At 42.3% G+C, this 27,099-nt stretch overlaps 1 protein-coding gene across 10 annotated transcripts in view; it reads right to left on the bottom strand.

The window, feature by feature from the left end:
• Positions 1-27,099, bottom strand: part of EPHA5 (EPH receptor A5) — a 191,196-nt gene that overhangs the window by 140,046 nt on the left and 24,051 nt on the right. For all 10 annotated transcript variants that reach the window (XM_041479823.1, XM_041479825.1, XM_041479827.1 and 7 more), the window contains exon 3: positions 7,056-7,719. In XM_041479823.1, coding sequence (XP_041335757.1) covers positions 7,056-7,719 — 664 coding nt within the window. The remainder of the gene's footprint in view (positions 1-7,055; positions 7,720-27,099) is intronic.

Below are 27,099 nucleotides of genomic sequence, written 5' to 3'. Positions count from 1 at the left end.
AAGTGTTTCTAAATGAGAAATACAAAACCAAAGCCCCAAATTATGAGCAAAACAATAGTACCACTTCATTTTAATACCCCATATAAATTAGGTGGAATGAGGGTTCTGACAAACGAGCTCTAGCAGACCCTTGGCAGTTCAAGCGGTTGTAGCCACCCTTCTGCTACAGATCACCATCTAGGGAGAGTGCCCCCAGGCCAGGACATCAAGACAAGCACTCCACTGATCCCATCAGTCATGGGCAAACTATCCAGTTTTACAGAGCCAGCAGCAGCTTCCAGCACTGGGGCAGAGTGGGCAGCTGGGGACAGCTGTATCTTAAATCAAGGCAATTAAATTCACTGCATTGCCAGCCAGCATTCATGCACTCCCATCCTTAGTGGTTTTCCAGAGTCCTTAATTGTTTCAAAACCCCACAATTAATAAGTGGGCTGCTTCCAAGCCATTCAAAGTCAAAGCTGGCAATCAAAGGAATCTAACCACACCATGGCAAACACTCCTTTTGTCCTGCAACACCTCTGCCATCCCATAATTCAACAAATTCCCTAATCTACCAATGGATACAGTATCTTCAAGAATGATAAAACCAAACAAAGGCACCACTCAAGTAAATATCATTTAGTTATCTAGGACCAGACTAAAAAGCATACCCTAAGATCTATCCCAAAATATCTTGTGGTTAAGAAGCAAACATGACCTTCACAGTTTACACTTCTGAAGCCATTTCCAAACCTTATTTTGTTTGCACTGCTCAATCTATACTTTGTGAAGGGAATAAAGTACTTCTTAACTGTCCTTCTGAAAGGTGACTGCACAGCAGCCAGACTGCAAAGAACAGGAAGGTTAAGCTGGTCAAAGCAGCAGCCCAACAGCATCGCTGCAGAACAAGGAAAAGATCTTCAGTCCTTTGGGTTATGAGTATACAAAGTAGTGCAGAAAGTTACAGCTCATTAGTAAAGCATAAACTATTGCACATAGATGGACACCGTGCCTCCTACAATAAGGAGGGTAAATACACACACAAAACAAAACAAAGAGAGTAATATTTAATCAGTCCTGCTGCAACGCAATTTTGATCTGTGCAAAACATTTCCCTGCTCTTATTAATTATTTCAGCCGCAGAACAAAACACCTAAATATATACATGCACACACCTCTCCACAGAATAAACCCATCCTCCCTCCAGTGACAACTGCATTTTGCATTCAAGTGACTTTCTTTACATTTGCAAAGAGAATACACATTGTGTGGCCAAAAATTCAGCTATTCAGATACTGGTTTGGTTTGTGACTAATTAAAATTAACTGGGTACTTCAGCTCATAATTATATAAACACCTAGCATGCTATATTCCCAGCCAATTTGGTTTTAATCAGAAAAATGCACAAGAAGTATGAATGATGGGCAAAGAACTCCCTGGAGGGACAACTGTATTTCCAGACTTAGTATTCTCCATATACCAAATATTTCCATCACTGTTTTTCTTACCACGTAATCACCTCCCAACAGAACAATTAAAAAGAGATTTTTTTTTTAATTTTTTTTTTTTTAATCCCTGGACTTTTGCTTGCTTTCCACTCCACTATGAAGGTAAAAGCACACTTGCCTTATCCACCTGAGTCCCAGATGGGAAGTCTCCCACAAGACAGGCAGCATTTAGCAGTATGCTGCCTTTCTAGCATAGGTAACAAGGAGGAGACGGGGGGAGAGAGAATTCAGCCAACATGAGGCAGAGAGGCAGGCAAGTTGTGGAATGCACTGAAGAAAAGTTTCCCCCCTACTGCAGCTATATCAGGCATAAAACCAGAAACACTGTCTGCTCTGGAGCAAAAGACAAGTTTCAAAATAAGATTACATGTGCAACGGCATGTTTCCATTTCTAGAAATAAGGGGATAGGGAAGGCAATGGCTGAGGTCCTGCACTGTGTCCCCTGAGATAACTACACATAATACACAAATACACAGGGTTTTCTTTATTGTGGTATCAGATATGTGTTTTATTCACAAGTCAGGCCTCTGGGATAGCTGCTGTGCAGGCTCAGAAACGCAGGAGTTGTAAAGCATGGCTCTGCCATCACTACATTTTAAGTCCTCAGTTGTCTCCCAACCCTCCACAGATGGTACCTTCTGCTCCTCACCAGCCAAGGGTCACTACCTCTGCCTGCTGGCTCCTGCACAGCTGTAAATAAACAATTGCCTCTGAGTATCCTTCTAGTGGCTCATCAACGGGATGGCAATCACTGCTCTGGGAAAGTGCTTTCCAACAGTCTGCACTGATTGCTCTGCTTTTGGGGGAAAATGAGTAGCTCTGCTTCACCCCCAATCAGCCAGCAACAAAATCATCCAGGAACTGATTCAGCAGGTAAACTTCTAAACTACATAAGCTAGATGTCAATTAGTTTTAATTAAGTCCAAAATAAATGACCTGTGAACACAACATTTTTTTGCAGCCCTTGTTTTCTGTAAGGAACTCATTTCTCTTGCCAAGGGCTCAGCTGAATCACAACACAAGTAATGAACAATCAGCAAAAATAAATATGGTTTTGTAAATGCATTGAGGTATGTTCAGCAAAGTTGATTAAGGGAAGAATAATCAAACAAACATCAATATTTAGGACAGCAGAAGGGCTTGAACATTCTAGAGGTGTTTTACAAAACAAAAAAAAAAATCCAGGTATTTTTTCTGGCAGCAGCTCCTTTCCAAAACCAGAAACTATAACCCAATCCATCTTTCTTCCAGCCCTCAGTTTCAATGTTCTTCCTCAGAAGGTGAAGAAAAATATCACTGAGTTTTCCTCCATTATTTTGTCCACCTCTAACATCTGTAAGCTTGTCTATACACCTGCTAGCTAGCTAAAACCAGCTGTACTCCTTTTGATGTCCCTTCAAGTGGCAGCATGCACTGATTCTCAGAAAGGAGAGTGTCATGACCTCCTGTACTCATTACTCACCTTTTCACTTTGGCTCTCCTTCTGTGCAGTTTTTCTTTTCTTCCATTTTTTTCTTTACTCAAATATTTAATTTATTTATTCAGCTCTAAAGTCATCTGAAAAAAAAGATCAGGCTCTGCAAAATCAATTACATTTGCAGCCCACTGGACACTAGCAGGACCTCACCACTGCAAATGTGTTTGGCTGTCATTAGCTTAACATGTCAACATCCCCTCTCCTCCAGCTGCATGGGCTCAACTGTCTTTAAAGGCATAAAAATAAGTACTTCTTGCTGCTCACTGAAAAGATATTGGGCTGAAGGTGAGGATGAACACAAAGAGTACCAGAAGGTGCCCTTGTCACGGTATTCATTTCCTACACAAACCCCAATGGTGAGTGCTGCTATCTACAGTAAGCAACTAAAACTGAAGTTACAATAAAACTCACCTATGCCAGTGCAGGAAGTAGGAAAGCAGAGACTGGGCAGACAATGAGACCCTAAGTGTGCTTTGAGAAATGTAGCATCAGAAGACAGGACTTCAAGACTTGAAGGGTGACTAATAGAGGACTCCTTTCCTCCAAAAATTCTAGACCTAGCAGCAAACCTCTGTCTTGTCATTTTGTGACATGGTATTTTCAGCTATAATTAAGCAAAACCTTGCTGATCTATCAACCAACATCCCTTGTCTGAGGCAGTCTATATTTCCTCAGCTTGGAATAATGTTGATCCCCCATTGTACAGTATCAAACATGGAGTCAGTCTCTTCTCCCCCCCTAAAAGGAGAAACATCTTTATTAGCACAGGCAAAGCAAAACCAAGACAGATTTTGCTGTATTGACTACATCTGTTGAAAAAGAAGACTATTCTGGTCAAAAATACCACTCCACATGCTGTTTAGTAGAGGCTTCTCCAACACAAACATTTCTCTCAAACATTACATTTCCTCTCCATGCCAACCTTTGAAGAGATTTGAACTATCTTCAGGGTCACAAGCATGTGACCGAGGACTAGAGGATCAAGACCACAGTTTGCTGTGGATATGCACTGATCTATTCTTTGTACTACACTACAAACAATAATCAGTGTCTGGAGTGAGGTGAAGAGAAAATGCAACACAGACTTCAGTTGAAGTGGAATTCCTCTGCCTTCCCCACAGTACCTATTACAATCCATTATTAAGTGGCTGCAAAGACAAGCCAACTGAGATGGAACTGGTAAGCAATATATATTAATTTTGCAAAGAGCAAACGGTATTGAAATCATTGTTTACCTTCTCTTTTGCAAGCAAATTAGTTTTAGGCTACCTGCTACATATTTACAACAGAAGGGCAAATTTTATAAACAAGCATGTAATACAGCAAACCATGAAATGAGATTGTACACTCAGAGTACACTGCTGTTCTTTGTAAGTATTCTTTTTAAGGTCTTGAGCTTTAGATACCCTAGATCTCTTGAACAAGGCCTCTGATGATTCAGGAGATCTATGCTGACCAGCAATCTAGGAACCTCAGCCAGCTACTTGTGGGAAAACTTCAGCACATATGGAAGCATTTTTATCAGTAGGCCTTTAAGTTTAACTCTGAACAGCTGAGCAGCTTTGTATTAAATTATTTACCAGAGAGGAAAATCAATCAACTCACACCACATCAAATACCCAGCCCCCCACAGAGTGATAAAGACAGAAAAACACACTCCTCCAAATACAAAAACAAAATGCATCTTCTACAGAGAGATGAACTTCAAACATTCCCTGGTACCATCCCAAAAAAAAAGCTATGCCAGTGCAGGAAGTAGGAAAGCAGAGACTGGGCAGACAAATTTTTTTTGGTCAAACCCCTAAATGGGTAAAGGGAGAAATGTCAGCGGCACTACACCAATTTTTAAAGCCTTTTAGGATCTGTCCCTCAGCTTGGGTTGAATACTGCCTCCTAGGGCAGAGACCACCATTAGGAGACTTGAGACTGGCCATGCAGACTTGAAAGCAGGCATTTTCCTCAAGGACCCATTCAGAAAGCACCAGCTGAACTGAAGCAAGGCCCATAACCATCAGTCCTTTAGTGGTACCAAACCACCACTCTGGAAACCAGCATAGAAATTCACAGAGCAACTGCTTTAATTTCTCTTATTAACTAGCACAGCAATATATTCTTGTGAATAATGAACCTTAACACTGGTCCTTACAAACACATCCTAACACAGTCAGAATTTACCTCTAGCTGTCCCTAGCAGTTGCTGATAAATGTGCCATGTTGCCAAAAGAGGTGTGAAAATCCAAAGAGTTTGGGTTTTTTACAGTAACTACTACCTAGCTGCCTATATTAATTGACAGAGTGAGCACATTATATAAGGAGATTAGACCATGTCATATTTACAACCTCAGAGTCCCCAGTGAGAGAAGTTGCTCAGCTGTTACTGTCAGTGCCTTCTTCAAACAGGAACCCTGCTGACAAGATGATGAATTCAGAACATCATTGCCAATTAATGATTTGTAGGCAGAAGGGATTTCAATAGCTCCCATATGTTTGTGAGGATGACTGGGATTTACATCACCTCTAATAAAAGAGTGTAGTCTGCTCTGTCCAGACATGACACTAGAGATTGGAAAATGTCATCTTTGCAGTAGAAATTTTAATAAACAAAGCCAGGCTCTTCTGGGTTGAAAATGTTTCCCAAAGCATGGTGATGAAAAATCTGCTTACTAAGTGAAAGCAAACTGGGAGACCACTTGCAAGATGCACCCAAGTGATTTACAAACCAAAGGTCAGAAGTTATTTAGGTGGTTGTGAAAGCAACACAACAGAGTGCCAAGACCACCGTTATGTCAGCCAGGAGCATGGAGTGCATTTCCTTAGCATCAATCAGACCGTGGAAAAAAAGTTCAGCATTTACAAATACATAGGACCTTTCTTGGTGTTACTTACTCTGCTCAGGGATGCAAAGTTTAACTTCACTTTCCTAGAAGATGGTCTCATCTTTGTGAATATAACAATAACCAAGCTAGAAAGTGTTTTACTCACAGGGAATGTGGACATGAACTCCCATACATGCTGGATACAGACCTCCAGAGCTGCCTAAGGCTGAATGCCTCCTATGAACAGAGCATCTTGGAGCCATCCAGCAGGGAAAGCTCGGCACAATGACCTGGGTTAAACACAGGACATCCAAATGGGGCCCTCAAACTGAATTTGCCATAGGCACTCAACTCCCATTGATTTGGTGATGGAATTTAGGGCTATCCCACAAAGAAAAAGAATTACCGGTTTTAACACCTCTGGAGCAATAAAGTGATAAAAATCCTGTGGAGAGTGCAGGCTGCAGGTAAGGTAAAGAGCAGTTTATGTGGATGTACCTCAGGAACAAGGCAGGGATAAACCACCACAAAGCATCTTTACACTTCCTAATTATGATCACAGCCCTACCCAACACAGTCATAAATTAAGAGGCCACATACTGTCCTCCTAAGAAAAACAAATTAAAAAAAAAAAAAACAACCTACACCCAAAACCAGAAAGCACAGCCTTTAATCACTAAGGTCTTCTGAAAGCACAGCCCAGATTGCTATCTCAACACTGTAACCCCTCCACAGGCAGCCCAGTTTCTTCAATTATAGTCTCAGGTTTCTGGTTTAGATCTGTATTTTTTTGGGTTTGGTGTTTTGGTTCATACTTGTTTGGGGTTTTTTTTTAATACTGTTTTTGTTTGTTTGTTTGTTGTGGGTTTTTTTTTTGGGGGGGGGCTTTTTTGGTTTGGTTGGGGTTTTTTTGCTCATGAGGAAACCCTGATACTGGGGAAAAATAACATAAATCTCTAACTAACACATAAGACTACAATTGCCTCATTGCCTCATGGACCCAGTGCTCCAAAGGCAATAGAAGAATGCCAGATTGTCCTTGCTGGCAGCTCTGTAAACAGCAGAAGCACCTGCACATAGGTGTCAAGTAACATGACATCCAGCCCAGGCTTCTGTCTTCCTGCTCTAACACTTACTCAAACGACCTCAGTGGAAGTGACAACCTGACCCACCACTGTCAACTCAACTGGGCTCAAAAAACATGGAAGAGAAGAAAGCCCAGACTGCACACCACCTTGGAATCTCAGCACGGCGCCCTCCCTGCAAACCCTTACCTTGGCAGGTGTTGTTCTTCTCCTCATAGCCTGCCTTGCACAAGCACTTCCCGATGGGCACCAGCCATTCCCCCTCCGCACTGCAGTGCATCTTGGGTGCCTCCTCAGTCACCGAGTGGTTGATGCAGACACCCGACACCTCCAGGAGCTGCGAGGAATCCGCACCCGTGATGGTGTCAGGGAAGCGGGCCAGGTTGCGGATCACCGACGGGCACTTCTTGTAGTACACGCGCACGGAGACCAGGGCGATGCAGGCACCCACGTCCTGGAAAGCGAGGTAAAATCCCTTCTTTGTCAGGGGCCCCACGTCTCTCACCTCCGTGTTGAGCTTCATCACTCTGTCGCCAAGGTCTAGCTCTGTGAAGCTCTCATCAGCAGCAATGGTATCAATCTTGATGTACTGGTTTTCTTTGATGTTCCTCCCATCTTCATCATCGGACTCAAAGTAGTACATGTTGAAAGTCTCCTTGCAGGTCCCAAGTCCTCCTGGAAGGCTGTTACAGTCCCTCAGAGTGAATTTGAGCTCAATGAAGATGCGGGATGCCCCCTCATTAGAGATCCAGCTGGTCAGAAGCCAGTTGTTCTGATTCTGTTCCATTACCTTGCATACTTGGTATGTGTGTATCGGAGCGTAGTTTTCATCCACCTCACCAATTTCTTCCCACTGTATAAAAAGGAAAAGTATTTTTTAAAACAGTCACAACTCTTAGCTTTCCCATCTAAAGAGCATCTTAGGCTTCAGAACTCAGGAATTTCAGGGGAAAAAATGTTGTAATTGCCAAGCTTTCTGTACTAGAGGCTTGATACATTCCTGGTAAAGTCAGATAAATGATCCTTTATAAAGAGAAAAGGATGCTAGTTAAAACCCTTTGTTTTAGACAGTTCAAAAGTGGGAAAACATATTGCTGGGTTTGTCCACTACTATTCAGTTAAGAAACAAAACAAAAGCAGATGGGGTCATTTCTGTGAGCTTTTCCAATGCATCCACGGTTCGTCTGTCCCCATGCCCCCAGGCTCCTTTCGACCACATCCTCGAATCACTGCCCCACATAACGAAAACCACACTTCTACAAGCTGTTCTCCCCCGCCAAACAGCATGCCAGAAAATCAGTGGAGTGATACACGAAATAAATGAGCCTTTGCTATCCCCAAGTGCAATAGTCAGCGTAGTTCTTGCTCATGCAAAGAGATTACTTCCAATACAGGTTACAGGGATCTGCAGATCGTGAGCTGTTTATGTGCTACACAGGCTTTTAATCAGAGCTTCAGGCAACTTTTTGCAGCTTTGTGGGAATTGCAGCAACTCTTTGTTCATTTTATTTTAGCCATGCTCTGAAGGGCATCACTTGGAAGAAATGCCTTTTCCTGGTGCAACTTGGAGTCAGCAGCATCACAACTGTGCCTACCACAGATACACATTAGTGTTTCCTCTCCACTTTTGATGACCCTAGTGTTGCATTAAGAGATTAGATTAACCATCCCAGTGCAGCAAAGAACCCAGGAGAGCCAGTGTTGGTTTCAGATTTGTTCCCTTCTTCTTTTGACCCACTCATGTGCCACCCAACACCTCCTCCATCCTCTGCTCAGCATTGCTGCACACACCTGGTCACAGCTGTGCATGCAGCACAAAGGAAATGCACAGAGTGTAATTCAAAGGTACTCCCATTTCAAGCTGCATATCTTCTAAGGGCCAAAGGCCAAACTTTTTCCTTGGAAATACAGCCTGAGATAAAGTTGAGAGTGTTCTCAGCCCAGATGCCATTACTGCAGAGCTGAGATAGAACACCCTCAGAGTCAATGTAACAATGAAGATTTTTTTAAAAATGAAATGTTGTTCTTACATTTTAAATTAAAACAGCAGCAAGAAGTGACATGAGAACATAACCCGATGGTACAGTCAATAATGAATTACAAACACTACCATCAGAAAAACATTTCTTCTCCTCCCTAGCCTGGGATGTGAAAGTGGGGACTTGTGCAGGAAGACATCCCCACTGTGATGTGCAGAGTTCATATGCACCACCAGTCTTCCAAGTAAGGAACCTAACTCAAAGACATTTTTGCCATGGCAAGCAGTACTTTAATTTGTAACCCTTTTTTGTGTCTCTGGACTTAAACAGGCCACAACTCTGATTAAGATTAATTGTCACTGGGCAGCACCACAGAATTGAACAAAGATGTGTCTGCAGTGAAAGCCAGGCAGATCTGCACAGGATTCATGCCTAACATTAGGAGAGGCAATTAACAATTACCAGGAGAGTCACTGAGAAAAGATAAAACTATGCAAAATAGAATAATTCAGCAGCTAGATTTTGTATGTTCCAGTAAATAGGAAGGTTTTGATATATGAAATTAAAAGCAGAAAAACACCATCCTTCAACTAGCACAGTTAATTTGAGTAATACATATATAAATAAATATACTGTACATCTATACTTCCAAGTGAATTTGTGTAACACTGTACTAGCTTCAGCTAGGATAGAGTTAACCTTCTTCATAGTAGCTCATAGGGAGCTACCTTTGGGATTGTGCTAGAAACACTGTTGATGACACGGAGATGTTTCAGTGAGGCTGAGCAGCATTTACACCAGTCAAGGCCTTTTCTGCCTCTCAGCCCATCCCACCAGCAAGGAGGCTGGGGGTGCACAAGAAGCTGGGAGAGGACACAGCTGGGACAGCTGATCCACCTGGCCCAAGGGATATTCCAGACCATATGGTGTCATGCTCAGCGCATAAAACTGGGCAAGAAGAAAGAACTGGGGACAGGAAGAATCATGGCATTTGCTTTTGCAAGAAACTGTTACACGTGAGGAAGATTTACTTTCATGGGGATAGCTGAACACCTGCCTGCCCATGGGAAGTGGTGTTTCCAAGGAATTTCTTGGTTTACTTTGCTTGTGTGTGTGGCTGTTGCTTTACCTATTTTAGTGTCTTTCTCTCACTTTTACCCTTCTGATTTCTGACTCATTCTCTGCAGGGGAAGCGAATGAGTGTCTGTGTGGTGTTTAGCTGCCAGCTGGGGTTAAACCACAACAGTCCTTTTTGATGGCCAGTGTGGGGCTGGAGGGGTTTGAGATATAACAACAGGTTTGATCTGAATGTGCTAGGCTGAAGTTATAGCTGTTATTGTTGTTGAGCTATTCATTGACTGGCTCCTGGGCTTGCCATGGGGCTTGAATGCCTCACTGCACACTAAAGCCTGGAGCTTGTTAGTGGCTGCTCCTTGGTTCTGCTCCTTGCTGAACTGCTGACCATCTTACTCTGCTGGGCCTGGCAACATCTTGGTGTTAGACAAAGCACCAGGCTGGCAAATACCCAGGCCATCACTGATGTTTCTGTGATGCTACACTGGATATGCTGGAACTGCAGTGTGAACTCAAGTTGGCGGGAACGCGACCTGGGGATTAGTCCACGTGGCAGAGCAGCCCTAAGCAGCTGTGGATGCATTCATGCTGGAGCAGGTGCATCTCAAAGCATCTGTGGCTGTGGTTATGTCAGTGCTGCAGCAGGTACACTGTGGCACATAGATAACGCTCCACTTTGAGCAGGTAAAATTACCTAAGGGACTGAAGTCTGTGGCTAAGTCCAAAAAAGGAGCAGGGGCAAGGAGAGGAGTTCATTGCATCATTACCCCAAATGGTCTGGTCCATGGATAGAGCCTGTATTTACCCTTCTGATTTGCTCACTCACTGGTGGGGAGTGAGAGAGGGGCTGTGTGGTGCTTAGCTGCTGGCTGGGGTTAAAGCACGACACTATATAAAGGTGAAGTCCTATTTTTATAGAGGTGGTGGGGATTCTCCATTTGAAGAAAAGGGAGAGTAACCCTCCACTTCCCCCAGTCCACAGAGAGGTTCCTGCCAAACCAGCCCAGGGGACAGATGAGCACATCCCAGTATAGCCCAGTAAAGACATAACGATTTTAACTTTGCTTTTTTCTGGCTGAAGGTCAGAGGATCACTCGAGCAAGTGCTCACATCAACATGCATACACAAGTAAGTGTTAACTTCCAGCAGGAAGTGGTGCAAAGCATCTCAGGACTGCAAATGGCTCACAGCAGTTTTATCACGTGGAGATGTTTATGGATGGCCACAAGGTACACAGTAAAATGCTGTACACCATCTAAAGAGCATTAACGTGTATTTCTTTCATAGAGTTGACATTTACAATGACTGTGATATTGCACTAATATCATTAGCAACCTAACTTGAAGGCATGCTGAAAAACATCACTTGACTTTTCGCATACTTGCCAGGTCAATTTTCAAGGACCCACCATGATGCTCCCCAGAGTTATGCAGTTAAGCTCATTTCCACCTCTGCTTCAGGAGCTGTGCTTTTGGGAGTGAGTACAAAGTTCATTTGTTGAAAAACTAAGTGCAGTGATTCTAATGTTTGCTTTCATGCACTGAGAACACTGAACACCATGAGGATAAAGGTCCAAGCACAAATACATCAATGAACTGTGATAGAGTCTTATCTCTCCTGCAAGAAATGGCACATGGCCTAACATCTCGGGCTTCCAGATGTGCTGCACTTCCAGTACTGCTCCCCAGATCAGAGCAAATCCTGTCATCACCACCTGCCATCAAACCTAAAGCAATCATCAGAGCACGAGAAAGGGGAGGTGCTAATGAGCTAAGGCTGCTTATCTCTGTATAATCCTCAAGGGAAAGTCAACCAGATTTTATCAGAGCAGCCCGTATTGTGCAAAATCTCTGCTCCATCGTTTAATCTTCTTCTCCCCTATCTGCAGGTAGGACTACACCATTTCTTTCTCTTCAGCTGGATCTGCCTCCCCCCAGAGACTGCAGGCAAGCTGCCACCCTTCTGTTTTTACATCCCTCCACGAGATGGAGATGGCAGTAAGAGCCCCTGCACCCTCTGCCTGGTCCCAGCCTCCTAGTCACTAGAGACCTCAGAGAAGTATTTCAGCCAACAAAGAAACATGAACCACAGGATAAAATGCAGTGCCTTACAGTTAATGAGAAAGAAATCCCACCACATTAAAGAGACAGCATCTAGATGAAAATTATTGGCATGAAAAAAAATTAAGTACAACTGAAAAATTGTGTAATGCTATAATTCCTCTCTGCAGCACATATTTTTTGATATATAAATCAACCCCATCTGCAGGATTAAAACAAAAGTGCAACCATTAATTTGGTGGTAAATGTTTTCTCTACATCTTTAATAGCCCTAAGAAGGAAAACACAAATGCATTTCAATGGCCTGATGTTAAATCATTTATAGAAGACCTATTTCTGAATCAGAAATTTCCAGCACACTACTGCTGGTGAGGGAAAATGCAGCTCCATCAGTTCATACAGGCTGTCTGTCTAGAGAAAGGCCAAAGATATCACACATCTAACTAAAGATATAAGAGTTAAAAAAGCATTCAGTGGAGCAGCCTTGGGTTAAATGGACAATTTTAAAACACATTCACCAGCTGTCTGCTACTCAGGCTTGTTTCTAATCTCGGAGATTCCAGGAGTGCAATTTGCTACCACAGCACAGCGAAAGGCTGCTGCCCCAAAACCAAATACTGACAGCAGGGATGAAAATTTCAGAGCTTTTGCTTATTTGGTTTTGAGGGGATGGGGGGTTGCAGTACTAGTTTTTGTTACTGGTCTTCACTGACTCATTCACTTTCTTCAGCATCCACTAAAGGCAGTATAGACATCTCAAGCCTTGTTCCTAGTTCCACACATCCTTGAACTGCTGAAAAATAAATTAGGCATTTAGCAAAATTCTAGGTATCTTAAGAGGGAAAGGAAGCTTAAGAACATTAAGCAAAGGTGTTCCTAAGACTTACCTGAAACCTTCCCAGCAGGACTCCCTCACTCCAAGGGCTGTGAATCTGCCTCTCTTCCCACTACATATTTCACAGGCTCCATGCTACAAGAAGCCTCATCCTCTCCTATTTAATTTTTCCACCCTGCCACACAGAGATCTGCAACATATGCATGTTAACTCAAGTATCTGCTGGCAAAAGGATGTAAAACTAGAAAAGGAATTACCTTTTTTTCTTTTGGAAAAAAGCAAACCTGGCATGGATCTCTGATCTCAGGCTTTGAATGTGTGAAAGCATCAGAGAAACTCTATGTGCTTTGCCCACAGAAAGGCAATTTTACCTCAAAATACTGCTCTCAAGGCCAGCACGAGCACCTACTGGTGCAGAGGACAGTGTGGCATGGTGCTATGCAATCCCTATGCCAAGTGACAAGGGGACACCTGATGCCCTTTGAGAAGGACAAACCAGCCTGGTGTTCAGCTCAGTACCATTTATCCTGCCTTTCATCCTGGTAACATTTGGGCAGACTCTTCGATTTCCTTTTATGCAGCTGATGTTAAGACCTGGCTGCCAATCAATAGCCTCCAGCTTAGCTCCCTCACAAATGTTCCCTCCTGCTACTCAACTTTATCTGGCAACCTGCTTCTTCCCTCCCATCACAAAACCCAAAAACTTGTGGGTTTGTTATTTTTTTTTTAGCTACCTGCTGGTTTCCACTCGCTATCATATCACACAGCCAAAGCAAACAAGCAGCAGGCTTTACTCTGCGCAGTTTCAGAGACTTCAGTGAGGTCACATAAGGCTAAATCTCTAGTGAAAGCCAGGCAGAGCACTACACATCTCTTCTTCTGCACTGCAGAAGGTTTTGCAGGGCTGTGCTAGTTGTAAAATAAGGCTGACTTGGTCACTATCTTGCCTATTGCAAAACAGCACCTACAAACAGGCCAGTCCCTGTTCTGAAGTCCCAAGGCTTCAAATCCTGCCACCAAATATTGCCAGTGTTATCAGCAGAAGCTGTGATATGTGGCATTGCTCACATTTTCAGCTGGGGAGATGTATGATTAATCAAGAGCCTGATTTTGCTGGACGTGTTTCAGTCTTCATTAAAGGGGTTTTGCTTGCTCAAAGAACACAAAAGACATAGCATCCAAAAAGTCATGTTACTTTTAGCTCCCTCTACAGCAATGATTGGCAGGAGCAAGAGTCTTGTCTTGAACACTGGCAATGGCAAGAGGTGTGCGTACAACCCCTGTGACCTACGGATCATGGCAGAGCCCACCAGCACCCGGATGAGGAGCTTGAGAAGCCTGGTTCCCCCTCACAGCAAGGGACAGGGATCCAAACCACTCTCAAGCAGCAGAAAAAGGCAGTAACCTGGAACAATGACGCACATTTGTCTGCAACCCTGTTCTTTGCAATGGCTGAGCAGTGCAGGAAGCAGAGCAGAGACATCAAAATAACTATGTCCAGCTTTTTCCATCAGTACCTACGCTTAAAACAGCATTCCTGGGCAACAATTTTTAAGCATTTGTGCCAGGGGAACCACACAGGTTTAAAACCCAAATTCTGCTTTGGGGCAGGGTGCCTGCTCACTGGGACAGCTCAGCAGCTTCTCCCCTTCTGCCCTGCACCAAGTGGTGGAAGGACACCAACTAGAGCCACATCACTTTTTCCATGAAATCACAAATTTGAAATACAAATAATCAGGAAACCAAAGCAATTCATGTACTTGGATCAAGTCAGGAAAAAGGAGAGGGAACAAAAAAAAATTAGCAAAAGAGAAACCAGTTATTTTGAGAGCCTCACAAACCATGTCTTTACCATCTTCTCTTCTTGAGTTTAAACAAAATAGAGGCCAGATAAAAAATTTATGAAAAAACTGTTCTGGAGTAATACAAACTACTTCTTTCAGCCTCAAACACACTTTTAAATTTTGGCTACCAAGCAACAAAAAAATTATTTCTTGTGCAAACTTTTCCAATACCAACATCCACTTTTACAATGCAAAAGCTGAAGCTTTTTTTACACTTTCTCAGCCTAATTTTAGGGGCTTTGGAGCTCATTTTCCAGGCAGGAGCCAGTGTCAAAAAGAAACTGCATAAGTTCAACGCAAACAACATTTGGCAAGAGTTTACTAAAACCTTTAAATACCAGAAGCAGTTGCAACTGTCTGGGATCTTACTATTTCCATACATCTGACAGTGCCCCCACCCGAGGCTCAAGCCTCATTTGGATGGCAATTTTACAACTGAGACATTTATACATACAGATATATATTCCTACTGACAGCGGTTACTAGTCAAGCAAAAAGCATAATGGATAACAGAGGACAGAAAGCATCTGATTAATCTCCCTACTCAGGCGGAAATCTGGCCTAATGAAAGCTGAGTTTCTGAAGAAGGAACTTAACGTTTTCTGGTGGCTTGGCACATTCCCAATTTCTCCAACCAGGAAAATAAAACAAAAATAAGAACGCTATGGGCTACTTTTGGGCTACTCTTCTTATTTTACTCCTGGATTGCAGCTTCCTGCTCTTTCTTACAATGCACTCTGGCCACTAAGCTGCACAGTCCGGGTAACACACAGCTTCAGAATATCCTGAGGTTAATTAGCTGAGGTAAATATGAGTTTCCTCACTCATTACTGGAGATTTCCCAGCAAGAAGCTAAGGATCATGTTTCATACACTAAAACATAAGATGAGGAAGCAAATAGCAAAGAGGTATGAACTGGAAAGTTAAAGCATGATTTTGAGATGTGCCACATCAGACTAGTGAATATTTTTTTCTCCATTTCTGTATTAGCCAAACACATATTCCCTAGCTCACGTGTGATGGTTACCTAGCAGAAAGCAAACTTAGAAAGTCACTTCCATTACCACCTCCTCCAACCACCTCCCACTAAAAGGGCAGATCCTCACCTCAGCAGAGTTACAGGCACTGCCAGACGTGCTTCTGAATGACCCCTTGCAATGTGTGGGCAGCAAAAATGCTAAGAGGAGAAAAAGGGCCCTGCTTCATGTTAAAGGCTACTCCCCACGGCATCAAGAGTTAACAAGACTCAATTTCACTTGGTGCCAAGGTTTCACATTTGGCTTTGCACTCTGACCAAGGGCAGGAGAGTGAATAGCAAAGATGGGGATATAATTGATGTTTCATCTCCACTATAAAAAAAGACTACACTGAAAATGAGCTGGGTGAATGTTCACAGCACCGCCACACTCCATCCTAACTCCACTGCTGCCAACTGCACATTCCAATACTCAGCTCATCAGCACACATCAGCTTTAAGAAAATGCAATTTTTAGAACTGAGAGCTTAAGCATCTGGGTGGATACTTCGATATCTTACAGAGTTTTGGATATTTTTACTTCCACCCAGGTCAACTTTTCATCATCCTGTGTGCAGGACTGCTAGAAATCCTCCTCCTGCATTAAGTAATGCCAATAAAGGTTCTCACACCATCACACTGCTCAGAGCTGAGGGAAACACCAAACAGGAGAGCCCCACACTGAAACTATGAGACAAAGCATGACTGCTCCTCTCAAGAAGAGCTACATGGGAAGACATTCTCAATCACCTAAAGTTACACGGAGAACTTCCTAATCTTCAGCTCCTCTTGTGTAAACATTTGAATTTACTACTTGAACAATTTTTCAGTGTTCTTTTTTATTTGCAGTATGCAAGTAAGGTTTGCTGCCACACCTTCCACTTCTGCAGCAGGCTGTGCAGGAGACTTCTCAGTTTAAGTCCCTATAAGGCAAAAGTGTTGACAATTCCTGGATTGCTCTGCACCACTAACTAGGTGAGAAACAATGCAGATTTCTGGAAAGCTGCAATAGCATCTCAAAACACAAGCAGCAATTTGCTACACAAAGTACCACCCAAGAAAACGGGTAAAACCTTAAAAATTATTTTCAATACATGCTTATGAAATGTATTATCTGTTTAGATGCCTGCACAATTCAAGCTGTTGAAAAATGGAGAAACATCAGGACAAAGTCACCTAGACTTTTCAGTCGGCACACCAAGATACATGGGGAAAAAAAAAGAAAATGGGACTGAAGTTTAGCTCAGACTTTGACAATTTGCATGATCAATGAAAGTTGTCAGCACCAGAATCCAAATGGAATGAGAAGCCAGCTGGAGGCTAGCGGAACTGAAATGAAAAGAAGCACCAGCCCCTCTTCAGCATGCCTAATCAGGCACTGCGCCCAGCCCCTAACCAGAACAAAGCAACGTGCTATCTGGAAACCCCACCTCTCCTCCCACAGGTTTATTTTTTTAAAGGTTTGAAATTCTCTGTACATCAGAATTAAAACATCCATCTCAAATCACAGTCCAGCAATTGAGGGAAAGACAATGGAGACGAGCGTGAAAGAAGCAATGAAGAAACACAATACCATTAAATCATTTTTCACTGCCTAATGTTACACTCATTGCAGAGCAATTTAACAAAGGCCAGAACAAACAGTATTGACACCACATGGTTTAACACTGGAAGGCTGACAGAGCCAGATTTTCAGAAGGACTCGGAGCAGGACATAATTTTAGGTTTATAACCAAATGCTTGGATTTTCAAAGCTTTTGGGATATTATTCACATTACTCATCATCTGATGATACCAAAAGAACAACTTTGAAAAGTAGAAAGAAAGGAAGTTTTCCTTGTTACTTTATTGTTGTCCTAATATTTAAACAAATCAAAATCTATGTGGTGATTCTATTTGCTACAACTGAAATAACACAAAGCATTTGGTTTCTTCTTCACACACAGAATAGCAAAACTTTGCAAAAACTAAACTAAAATCTTAATGTTTATGATTGTCATCAGCTTTTTCTAATTTCTTCCAAGTGCGTACACATTAAAGAGTTTCCAGTAAAAGAGAAAAAAATACTTGATTTAAAAGTGCATTTAATGAAAGCAAAACAGATTAAACTTCCTGGTTTTCTAGTATTTCAGGAAAGTGACACAATTATGCACGTGCTGCACTGGCAAAGCCTAACCTCTCAGGCGTATACCGAATTTGACTAGACTACAGACGGCCCATACACCGTATCAGACCCTCCAGCAAATGCATTATTTTGTCACTGCTCCCTGGTCTCTAATCTACCCAAAGCTTTTCATAGTGATAATATTACATTCATGGCTTAGGCCTTGACAACTGCACCCATAAATCAATTTTAAACCTCACATTAATCATCTTTCTGTAATCAGTGGCTATTCAGCACAAATTTACATCTCATTTCTGTTGGCCAAACAGCCACATTAGAGCTTTGAAGCTTATTCAGGCTTAAATGATTATATTCCCCTAATAAACACTGAAGTCCTCTCAGTCCAGCTGCTGTGAGCTGCATTAATGACATGCCATGGCAGCAGGGGCCATCTGAAGCCAGCCTTGTGCAGTGCTACAAGCAGCAGCCCCCTTGCCAAACAGATTTTCTGCATTTCCAGTGCTCTCAGAAGAAATGAGAAGGATGCTCTGCCTGCGCAGACCCTCGTATGGGAACTGGTGTGTGCAGCAGACACACACATGAAATTTACTGCACTTCCCCTGAACAGCTCCATTTGCCACCTCTTGAATACAGGGGGCTATGAGTAAAATATCCAAAGCCCCAGATTTCCTGATTCCCCGCATGCTGAACACCTTAGCTTACTTTGGGTTTGGTGCCAGTTCTGTTGAATCTGAACCATCTACAAAACACACTTTCCTCACTCGTCAGACAGCTCTAACTTTGTTCACAGCACCACCAAACTGTACCTTTGATCACCTCAGAATTAGGTATTACATTTTTAATATCTGACTGCAACTATTTTCCCCTTTTTTGTGTGACAGAGATTACCACTCAGGATTACAGTAAGCAGCTAAAACATGATCAGTTCAGGGTGGATTTTGCATGTACTTGCCTGCAATCCCTATAGTGAAACAATCTATTCTGATTGAACAATGAATAATTATTTAATTAAAGAACCTTGGCAGGCCTACATTATTAAACCTGCATAAAAAGCCTGACATTGATTGTATATTCACTTTCAGTTAAGGTCTGAATCAGTATGCTAAGATCTAAAAATGAATGAACAGAATGGGTTTATTATAACTGTTGTTAAGTACTTACCACACTATAGGTAATACATTATACATGTGGATGCCTGGTATGCTTATTCCACAACATAATGAAACTTTTAGTTACTTTTTATTCTATGAGATTTAATTCCCATTGTGTCAGGTTTATGTCACTATTTATATAAGGCACCAGAACTACACAGATGTAAATCTGCTGGACAAAGATGCAACCCAGAGCTCAATGTTCCTTTTAATCTGGAATTGAAGAAACACAGATGTGCTCAATTGTTTGTGACAGATGTCCTATATCCTAACCATTTCACAAAGAACATGTTTCATATAACACAACACATAATGCAACCTCCACACTCTCCTGGTGTCTGGCAACCACTGAAGAACCACTTGAACATCAACATGCCATGGCTAAGAAAGCAAATACAATTGTGCTGAATCCTCAGCTGAGATCTCTAGAATGCAAAAATAAATGCTGTTTTGGCAATCAGCTGTGATAATGCAAAGTCTAGGAAAGGTGCTGAAGTTTTCAGAAGAAACTGAAAAAACTCCAATTTGTTCTTAACCAAGAGGTAAACCATGGCTTAACTTGATGGTAATACTGCAACACGTACACAGAGAAAAAAATTCTATTATCAGCTTGCTTTTGCTTAACCACCGAAAGATCCCAGAATCTAACTGAATGCTTTTGAAGAGAAGGGAAGATCACTTTATTGTTGGGGGGCAGGGCATAATCAACCACAGTGAGAATCTGCCACAGGAGTCACTTCATAAGGGGGGATTCAAGGAAGCTTCAGAAGAAAGTATCTGATCAGGGAGCCAAGCCCATGATGAGCCACATATATTCATCACATAAGTCAGGTGGGTTAAAGCTAGCACCAACGTGCCTATGCCATGTGGGAGTAGAGAGTGGGCACATAAATAATTAAGATTCACGTATATTGCCCTCACAAGGTTACAGTAAGAGTGTCTTCCAGACCCAAGTCCCTGAGGCACAGAGGTGAAGAACACAGAAATGCAGGTCCTCAAAGAACAAACTATCAAAAATAATTTAAATAGAAAATGAATTAATTGTTCTATTGCTATATTTCTGGCTGCTTAGTTAAGCTACAAGCTCTTACTACTGCTATTTTCTATCCAGGGTACACTGGGATTAATGGTAGGTTAGAATTTGGAGAGGCAGAGCAGAAAGAGGAAGTAAACATACAGACATGGGAAGGAGCCACATTTCCTTATGAGAATACAGACTGCCACCACCCAGCCCTTCCTCCAGCAGATTTGGGCTAAGGTGGGAGATCGCAGTTTGTAAACACCTGGTGTCAATGGACCTGCTGGATTTTGGCCACCTTGAATGTTCTGATCTGCCATCCTGCACAGCTCCAGGCTTTGGTGTTTCCTTTCAGTGCTTCTCCTCCCCTACCAGCCCAGCAGGCCAGTCAGAAAGCCACAGGCAGGAGCCCGTGACTTGGACTTGCTTATCAAAGAGACATTCTCACAGTAGGGTCATCCTTGACTGAAACCTTCTCTCAATTTTGTGCATCTTATGGACAGAATTCAGTTAAATTGCAGCAACAGCATTTTACTGCTAGGCAAGATAATTCTTGCCTGCAGCCTAACTTTCTGGTAAGAAGTTTTACAAAACCTTCAGGAGTCCCTGAAAGGCACCACTTGGCACAGAAACTACAGATGATTATTTATCCAGCCTATCCTAGGCCTTGTGTTCAGTTTACAAAATGGACTGATTGGCCATTTCATACTAACAGGAAATTACAACCACAGTTCCATCGTTATTTAGCAATTAAACCATTGAATCACTTCCCTTTCAATTTTTGTCTCATCAGCTTCAGCGCCTTTCAGCAAACCTGGATGCATATTTCACAAAGTGTTGAAATTTGAAAGGAAAAGGATGTGTGAATGTACTTTGAAAAATAAATTGAAAGTACAGTTCTCAGAGGAAGAGCTAATTAGCATAGGAAACAGCACTTGTACAGGTTATGTGGTTAATTGACATCATTCTTCTTACCAAAACACATACTCACTGCAAAGGAGTCTGCTGAAGAAATGGTACTCTGATACTGAAATGTTGCCCCCATAGTGCACAACACATAAAGCTTTCTAGTAATGTTTGCTCTCATCCATAAATTACTGTACACAAAGAAACTTAAAACAGTAAGCAGTGAAAGAAATTGTGGACCAAGTAAAGGGATTAGCCATTTAGGGGAAGGACACAAAAACCTGTTGCTGCTTCTCAATAGCTTCTTCTTGCCTTGTGAGCAAGTGACATTGGACCAGGCCCAAAAGAACTCTCCCACTCATACACACAAAAGTGGAGTTTTCATATTTGTGTTGACTGAAGTAATCAGACAGGCCATCCAAGCACACAGGTGATTTTGGTTCTGCCTTCTCTGCTCAGGGATGCAGAATCCTGAGATGCTGCAAAGTATCTGGCTTTGCAGGCATACCACCTTTACCTGCCCAGAAGCTGGTGCTGAGCCAGGACTGAATCCCACCTTTCCTAGGGCTTTAAGAGGTTCCAAGGTTATATCTTCCACTGTAACAGGAACCTGTCTTCCTACCAAAACCTGTGTAGGTGCACTCATGTAGTAGCACATCCACCCCCTATGGACACCCCTTACCACATAAGCATCCCAGAGGCTCTCTAATGACACTCTTCAGCCCAGTCTAGCCCACATTTCCATGTCATAGAGCACCTTGCACTGTTCTGCAACTCCTACCTGCCACTGCAACCAGCTGAGCAGCCACCAAGATTTCCTTTACACTTTTACCTGGCTTCCATCACATGGATGATTTTCTTCCCATTTGCCTCACAGAGCAAACAAGATACTAATTTACTAATTTACTTTCAGAATTAATTTCAGCAACAATTTACTAATATCACTTTCAGAAAGCCATTTTCTTTTCAAATGGCATCACTTCAGCTAGAATAAATTGCAAAGATCCCACAAGAGAGTCCACAGCTACTCAAGAGATCAAAGCCCTACTTTATAGCACAAAAACCCATTAAAAATTAGAGAAGGCTGGGAAGTAGCTAACTTGCCTGTGGCCTCTTTGCCTGAAAAGGGTTGTTGGGAGGAGAAGAGAGAGAGAGGAGGAGTATGTACCTGTAAAGTTAGCAAGAGGAGGCATGGAAAGACCCATTGACTGAGAACTGAAGTTTGACCAATTTGAGCTAGAAAGATTCATTTGTCTTACAGTAAGGACAGATGGATGTTGGCACAAGCTACATAGGGATATGGGCTTAGCACAAGAGGATAACTCAGAGAAATCTCTCTCCAGAAGATGCACTGTGGGCCAAATCAAGGTTACAGACCTGCTGCAAGGACTCCTGAACAAGTTTCTACACCATATGTGCCACAAGAGATTCAACTACATAATGTTAACAGACCCAGTGGCCTTAAATCCTATGAAGGTACACCACCATTATCTTCAGCCCATACACTCATGGATCTGCTCTCCTTTTTAAATAGTAAGGACTAGCAAATACTATAATCTTGTGCTTTTTCCCAACCAGTTGTTTTACCCCACCAACACTGAAACTGTACCTCACTAAGAAACAGAAATAGCATGTCTAGAATGTCAATTATTTGCAATCAACATATTTGAACAGCAGGGTGTTGCCCAACTTTCTTCCTTAATATCATTTTGATTCCTTGTGTATTTACTGTAATACAGGAAAAAAACACCAGTTCTCAGTTTTAAAACTCTGCAGAGCAAAGAAGGAAGGAAATTTGCCAAGTAGTATCTTTGGTCGCAGCACTGTGTGTAAAAACTTGTTCTCACTCTATTCTGTCTCTTTGCTGCTTTATTTTTAAACAAGCAAAAAAAAAGGCTGAAGAAAAGGAAGGGGACAATCTGTTTTTTAAAGGCAGTAATCAAGACTTTGCTAACTTATGTCATCCCCAGTTCAGTAAAACACAGGACACCTATGGCATTGGCCCCCATTTTGGAATTAGTGGCTTTCTTTACCCTTGATCAATGGGGATACTATGGAGTCTTCCAGCAGGGTCAGAAGCACCAGGGAACTCATTTGGGAAAAGCTCCCCTCATACAAAATAAGCTCAACATAGATTCTGGCTTCTGACAAGGACCCTCTGCAACACCTGGAGAGATGCACAGGGACTTCTGCATATCCAGCTTCAGCAAGGTCAGCCTCTGCAAACTGCAATGCTGAGAAATGCCCCAAGTTAGCACTGGAGCAGACAGCCCTGCAAGCAAAAAATCTCTCAGTAGTGCTTTGCTCAAAAGGGGCAGAGAACAGAGAAGTCCAAAAGGTTTACTTGGGCTACTGGTATCAACAAAACAGCTTTGCAAACACCAAGCAAGGGTTGCTTAAGATTCCCTGCTTTCTCTTCAACACTTTCACAGCAAAAGCCTTTTACAAATATTACACAGTCAGCATCATAACCAAATCCCTGGGGGCTAAAGACATTTGCCAGGTCAATACACTTATGCAGCTCTGAGAAACAGGCTCTGCCAGACTCACTTACTGTGACTCCAAAGGACACAGTAGCTCCTGCCTATCTTTACTGCCTGTCCACACTGAGACCACCCCTCTGACTTAAATACACCAGACTCTGCAGAAGCAGTGTTTTGAAATTGAATACACAGGGCTCAGGAAGCTGAGCTTACAGCCTGAGTAATCGACATGGATATTCAATTATCATTAAAATTAATAAGTAGGACAACAACCAAATCCCTGGATGGGTTTTGATTATCTTAGTCTGGGTATTTATCAGAATTACTCTGACACACTGAGTCACTGGGCTCTGGCTGGCAGGCACGAGCCGCTCCTTAGCCCACTGGAGTTTCCTTTGCACTGGAAGCATCAGGACATCCAATGGCAGGAAGAGACAAGTACCACACAAGAAACGAGATGGGTATCTGAAACTGTACAAAAAGTTTTGATTTGGTCTCAAATCCATTCCCAAGTGAACTATTCATTTTGTTCCTGTTCAGCAGCTGTCCTCTGCCTCACTATAATTCTGCAGACTGACAGCAGTCACTGCTTTTGCAGGAAAGCTCCAACCTCCTTCCAGTCACCTACCCAACAATGTACCAGTGATCACAAGTCATTTATTTCCTGATCATGTGACAAGACTGGTCTAGTGACTGACATAACTAGCAATTCTTTTCTAAAACTTCATCATTTAAAAGTTGATTTTCCCATCACTAGAGTGAAAAATCAAGGCTTTGACTAATTACTATAATAATCAATATCAATAAATTTAAGAATGCAAAATTAACTCCAGAATTGGCAGAGATATTAAAAGTATGTGTGTTGCCACTTAAGTTAACTACACAGAAAAATTCAGTTACTCAATCTGTCATCAAAATAAAAAGCAAACAGTAAACCAGACAGAGATTGTGTAATGAAGTAACTTTATCTTACAGGATTATATTTGTGGTTATGACTTTAATTGTGTAGTCTAGAAGGATTTGTGACAAACTGAATAATCTGGCATTATTGTAATGATTTGTAATCACAACAATGGCTACGATTTATGGGCTGACTTTACATTCACAATGCAATCAACTGAGAAAGTCAGTACACGCCCTACAGTTCTAACCACTTAAAACTGTGTCTTACAAGGAGCCCCAGCAGCCCCCCAGTTTGGAGGTTTGAAGCCAAGGCAGAGCTCTCAAGTGTATCTTTCAATTTCTGAAGCAAATAAAGCTAAAATAAAACAAACCTCAACACCCCCAAGGCTTCTGACCAGAAGACCAAAGGTGATATTTTTGCTGTCCTTTACTGTTGACTGAACGGGGAGCGAGCCACGCTGAGCAGACATCATACAGAGCACAAGTTATTTTTATGACCCTCAGCTTTAAGTGACAGTCTTTAAGGACCTCCAGGTTCCAGCAGGAAACCAGGACAATCACATCAGTGCTGTACCTGGATTCTGCAGGCTGACCCCCTGCCCCAAATTAAAACATCAGGTCCCAATGAAAAAGGCAGTCAATGCAGACAGAAAGTGCTAGTTTTTCTGAACAGCTGGAGGAAAAAAACCCAAAATTCTTAAATCCTCCTTTTCAAAACCTGACAATTTCACACCCACACGTGGTATCTGCTGAGTACAATTAGGTCTTGGGGTTATCATCCCAGAAAGAGTGGCACCTGTGCATCACAGAAAAACTCAAACACCTCAAAAAATCAATTAATTCTAAAGGGCACTTTCAATAAATACATATTTTAAGAAGTCCTATCATCACCTCCTCTCCCATCCTGCCCTCACTCACCTGTTCTTGGTCTAGTTCACAGCCTAAGTGAGGCAGAGGAGGGGCAGACTTGCACTAGAGGAACACCAAATAGCTCTTTCTCACAACTGAGACAAAACTGAAAATGGATTAATGATATCTCAAATCACAAACACCCAGTCCCATCTTCTCCTGATAACTGCATCTTCTGTACCACATTCAATACTGTCAATATCATGGGAAGAATCACTGGGCTTACAGGAAGATCTCTGAAGACAAGGATCAGGTCACTTGTCCAAAAATATTTTTGCTGAAGTCAAATGCGAATTTCTGCAGCATGAAAGTTCAGTCCTCCCCCCAGGAGGGGGGAGAGCCAGAAGTTCTGATCTTTGCAAGAAAGCATCCCAAGGAGAGCAACTATCCACAGAAAACACACATCTTTACATGATTCTGGTTTATCTTACTGCAGCAAAATTAACAGATCTACAGGACACTGTATGCTTCAATATATAGGTAGCTCATATACATGGAAAACTAAGATTCAGGCTTTAGTAACGGGGAACTTCTCTAAAAAATTAAATGCATCTACTTTTTTGACAAGGTTTCTTGAACTTGATATTTTTGACTCCTCATTTTGTAAAGTCAAGAATTAAATATAATCAAAGGAGTTGCCTGGCGCTTGCCTGAATAATGATGATAAAGAGAAATAAATAAGAATACATAAGCTAAATGCTTATTAAAGCATTTTGGCAAGAACCAAGTACCTAATAATACTTTCCTTCTTGGAAAGCACCAAAGGAAGCAAATAAAGGACTTTGTGGAGGTTTCAACCTGATCTGACAGACCCAGGCTTTAGGAAGCCACCAGCAATCTTACTCCTTGACATCATCAGCCTTCTCCGAGCTGCTGGCATGCCCAGCTCAGCAAGCAATTTCTTCTGCACCTCCTCCATCACACCACGCTAATGTACCATCCCCACTCTTCTCAGGGGGGCTTGCCTCCTTACCAACCCCAGGGCCCAATCCTGCCCGCTCCCTGCAGCTCACTGGCAACTCATCCATGGACTATTCCTTACCAAGGCCACTAAGATCATACAGGGGTAGGTGAGGATCAAACTAACATGCAAGATGTCAATCACTCCTAAATATAGATCACTGCTGTATCACAGTGTCTTCAGTAAATAATCTTGAAACAGAATTAAGAATCAGTGATGTCTCATTATACATGGAAAAAAAATTGCTCCCTACCCTAAATACTCTCAACTCCCCTCAGGATGGCAGAGTCTTTATTTTTTTGAGACCATTTTGGTAGATTTTTCCCCCCCAAATCCTCTGTCCTGGCAGAGGAAGCAGGAGCCAAACCATGTTCTGCAATTCTTTTCTACCTGCTGTTCATCCCACGGGGTGCAGACGATCGGTCACAGTGGCCTGACAGCAGACAATATCACGGTGGTAGCACAGAGATGACTGATAGCCAGGTGTCACCCACGCCCTCCTCAACACTGCTTCATCACTCATGGTGAAGAGCCTAGAGGCTGGAGAGAAGGAGCTACCACTTTTCTTTGGAGCAGAGTTAACACAAAAGCCTCCAAAGCATGATTTGCATCCATGTGTACTGCTCATATTTAATCTCCGATCTGTTTTGCTACAGTACTTTCAGTATTAAACCAACAGACCTCATGGTTATTGTTTTACTTCCACGCACTAAATCATAGACTTTAGTATGCCTTTTTCCCCAAAATGAAGATGTCTAAAGATAAATTAAGACTATTAACCCAAAATATATTGGGACAAGAAGAGCTCTGAAATAAAACACTGGCATTTTCTTTCAATAGCCAAGAACCCAGTCCCACCTCCCACTTTCATATGTGCATGTAGCCTTCAGCAACTGAAAAACACCATGTTTTTCTGATCAGGACAAGCAAACAGAAAATCCTGAATGACTTCCATTAATGACTTGAAAAT

This window comes from Pyrgilauda ruficollis, unplaced genomic scaffold (genome assembly GCF_017590135.1).
Source record: "Pyrgilauda ruficollis isolate IOZ18807 unplaced genomic scaffold, ASM1759013v1 scaffold5, whole genome shotgun sequence".
In the NCBI taxonomy this organism is placed as follows: domain Eukaryota; kingdom Metazoa; phylum Chordata; class Aves; order Passeriformes; family Passeridae; genus Pyrgilauda; species Pyrgilauda ruficollis.
Note: the sequence above shows the minus strand (reverse complement) of the source record. Positions and strands in the feature narration are given on the sequence as shown.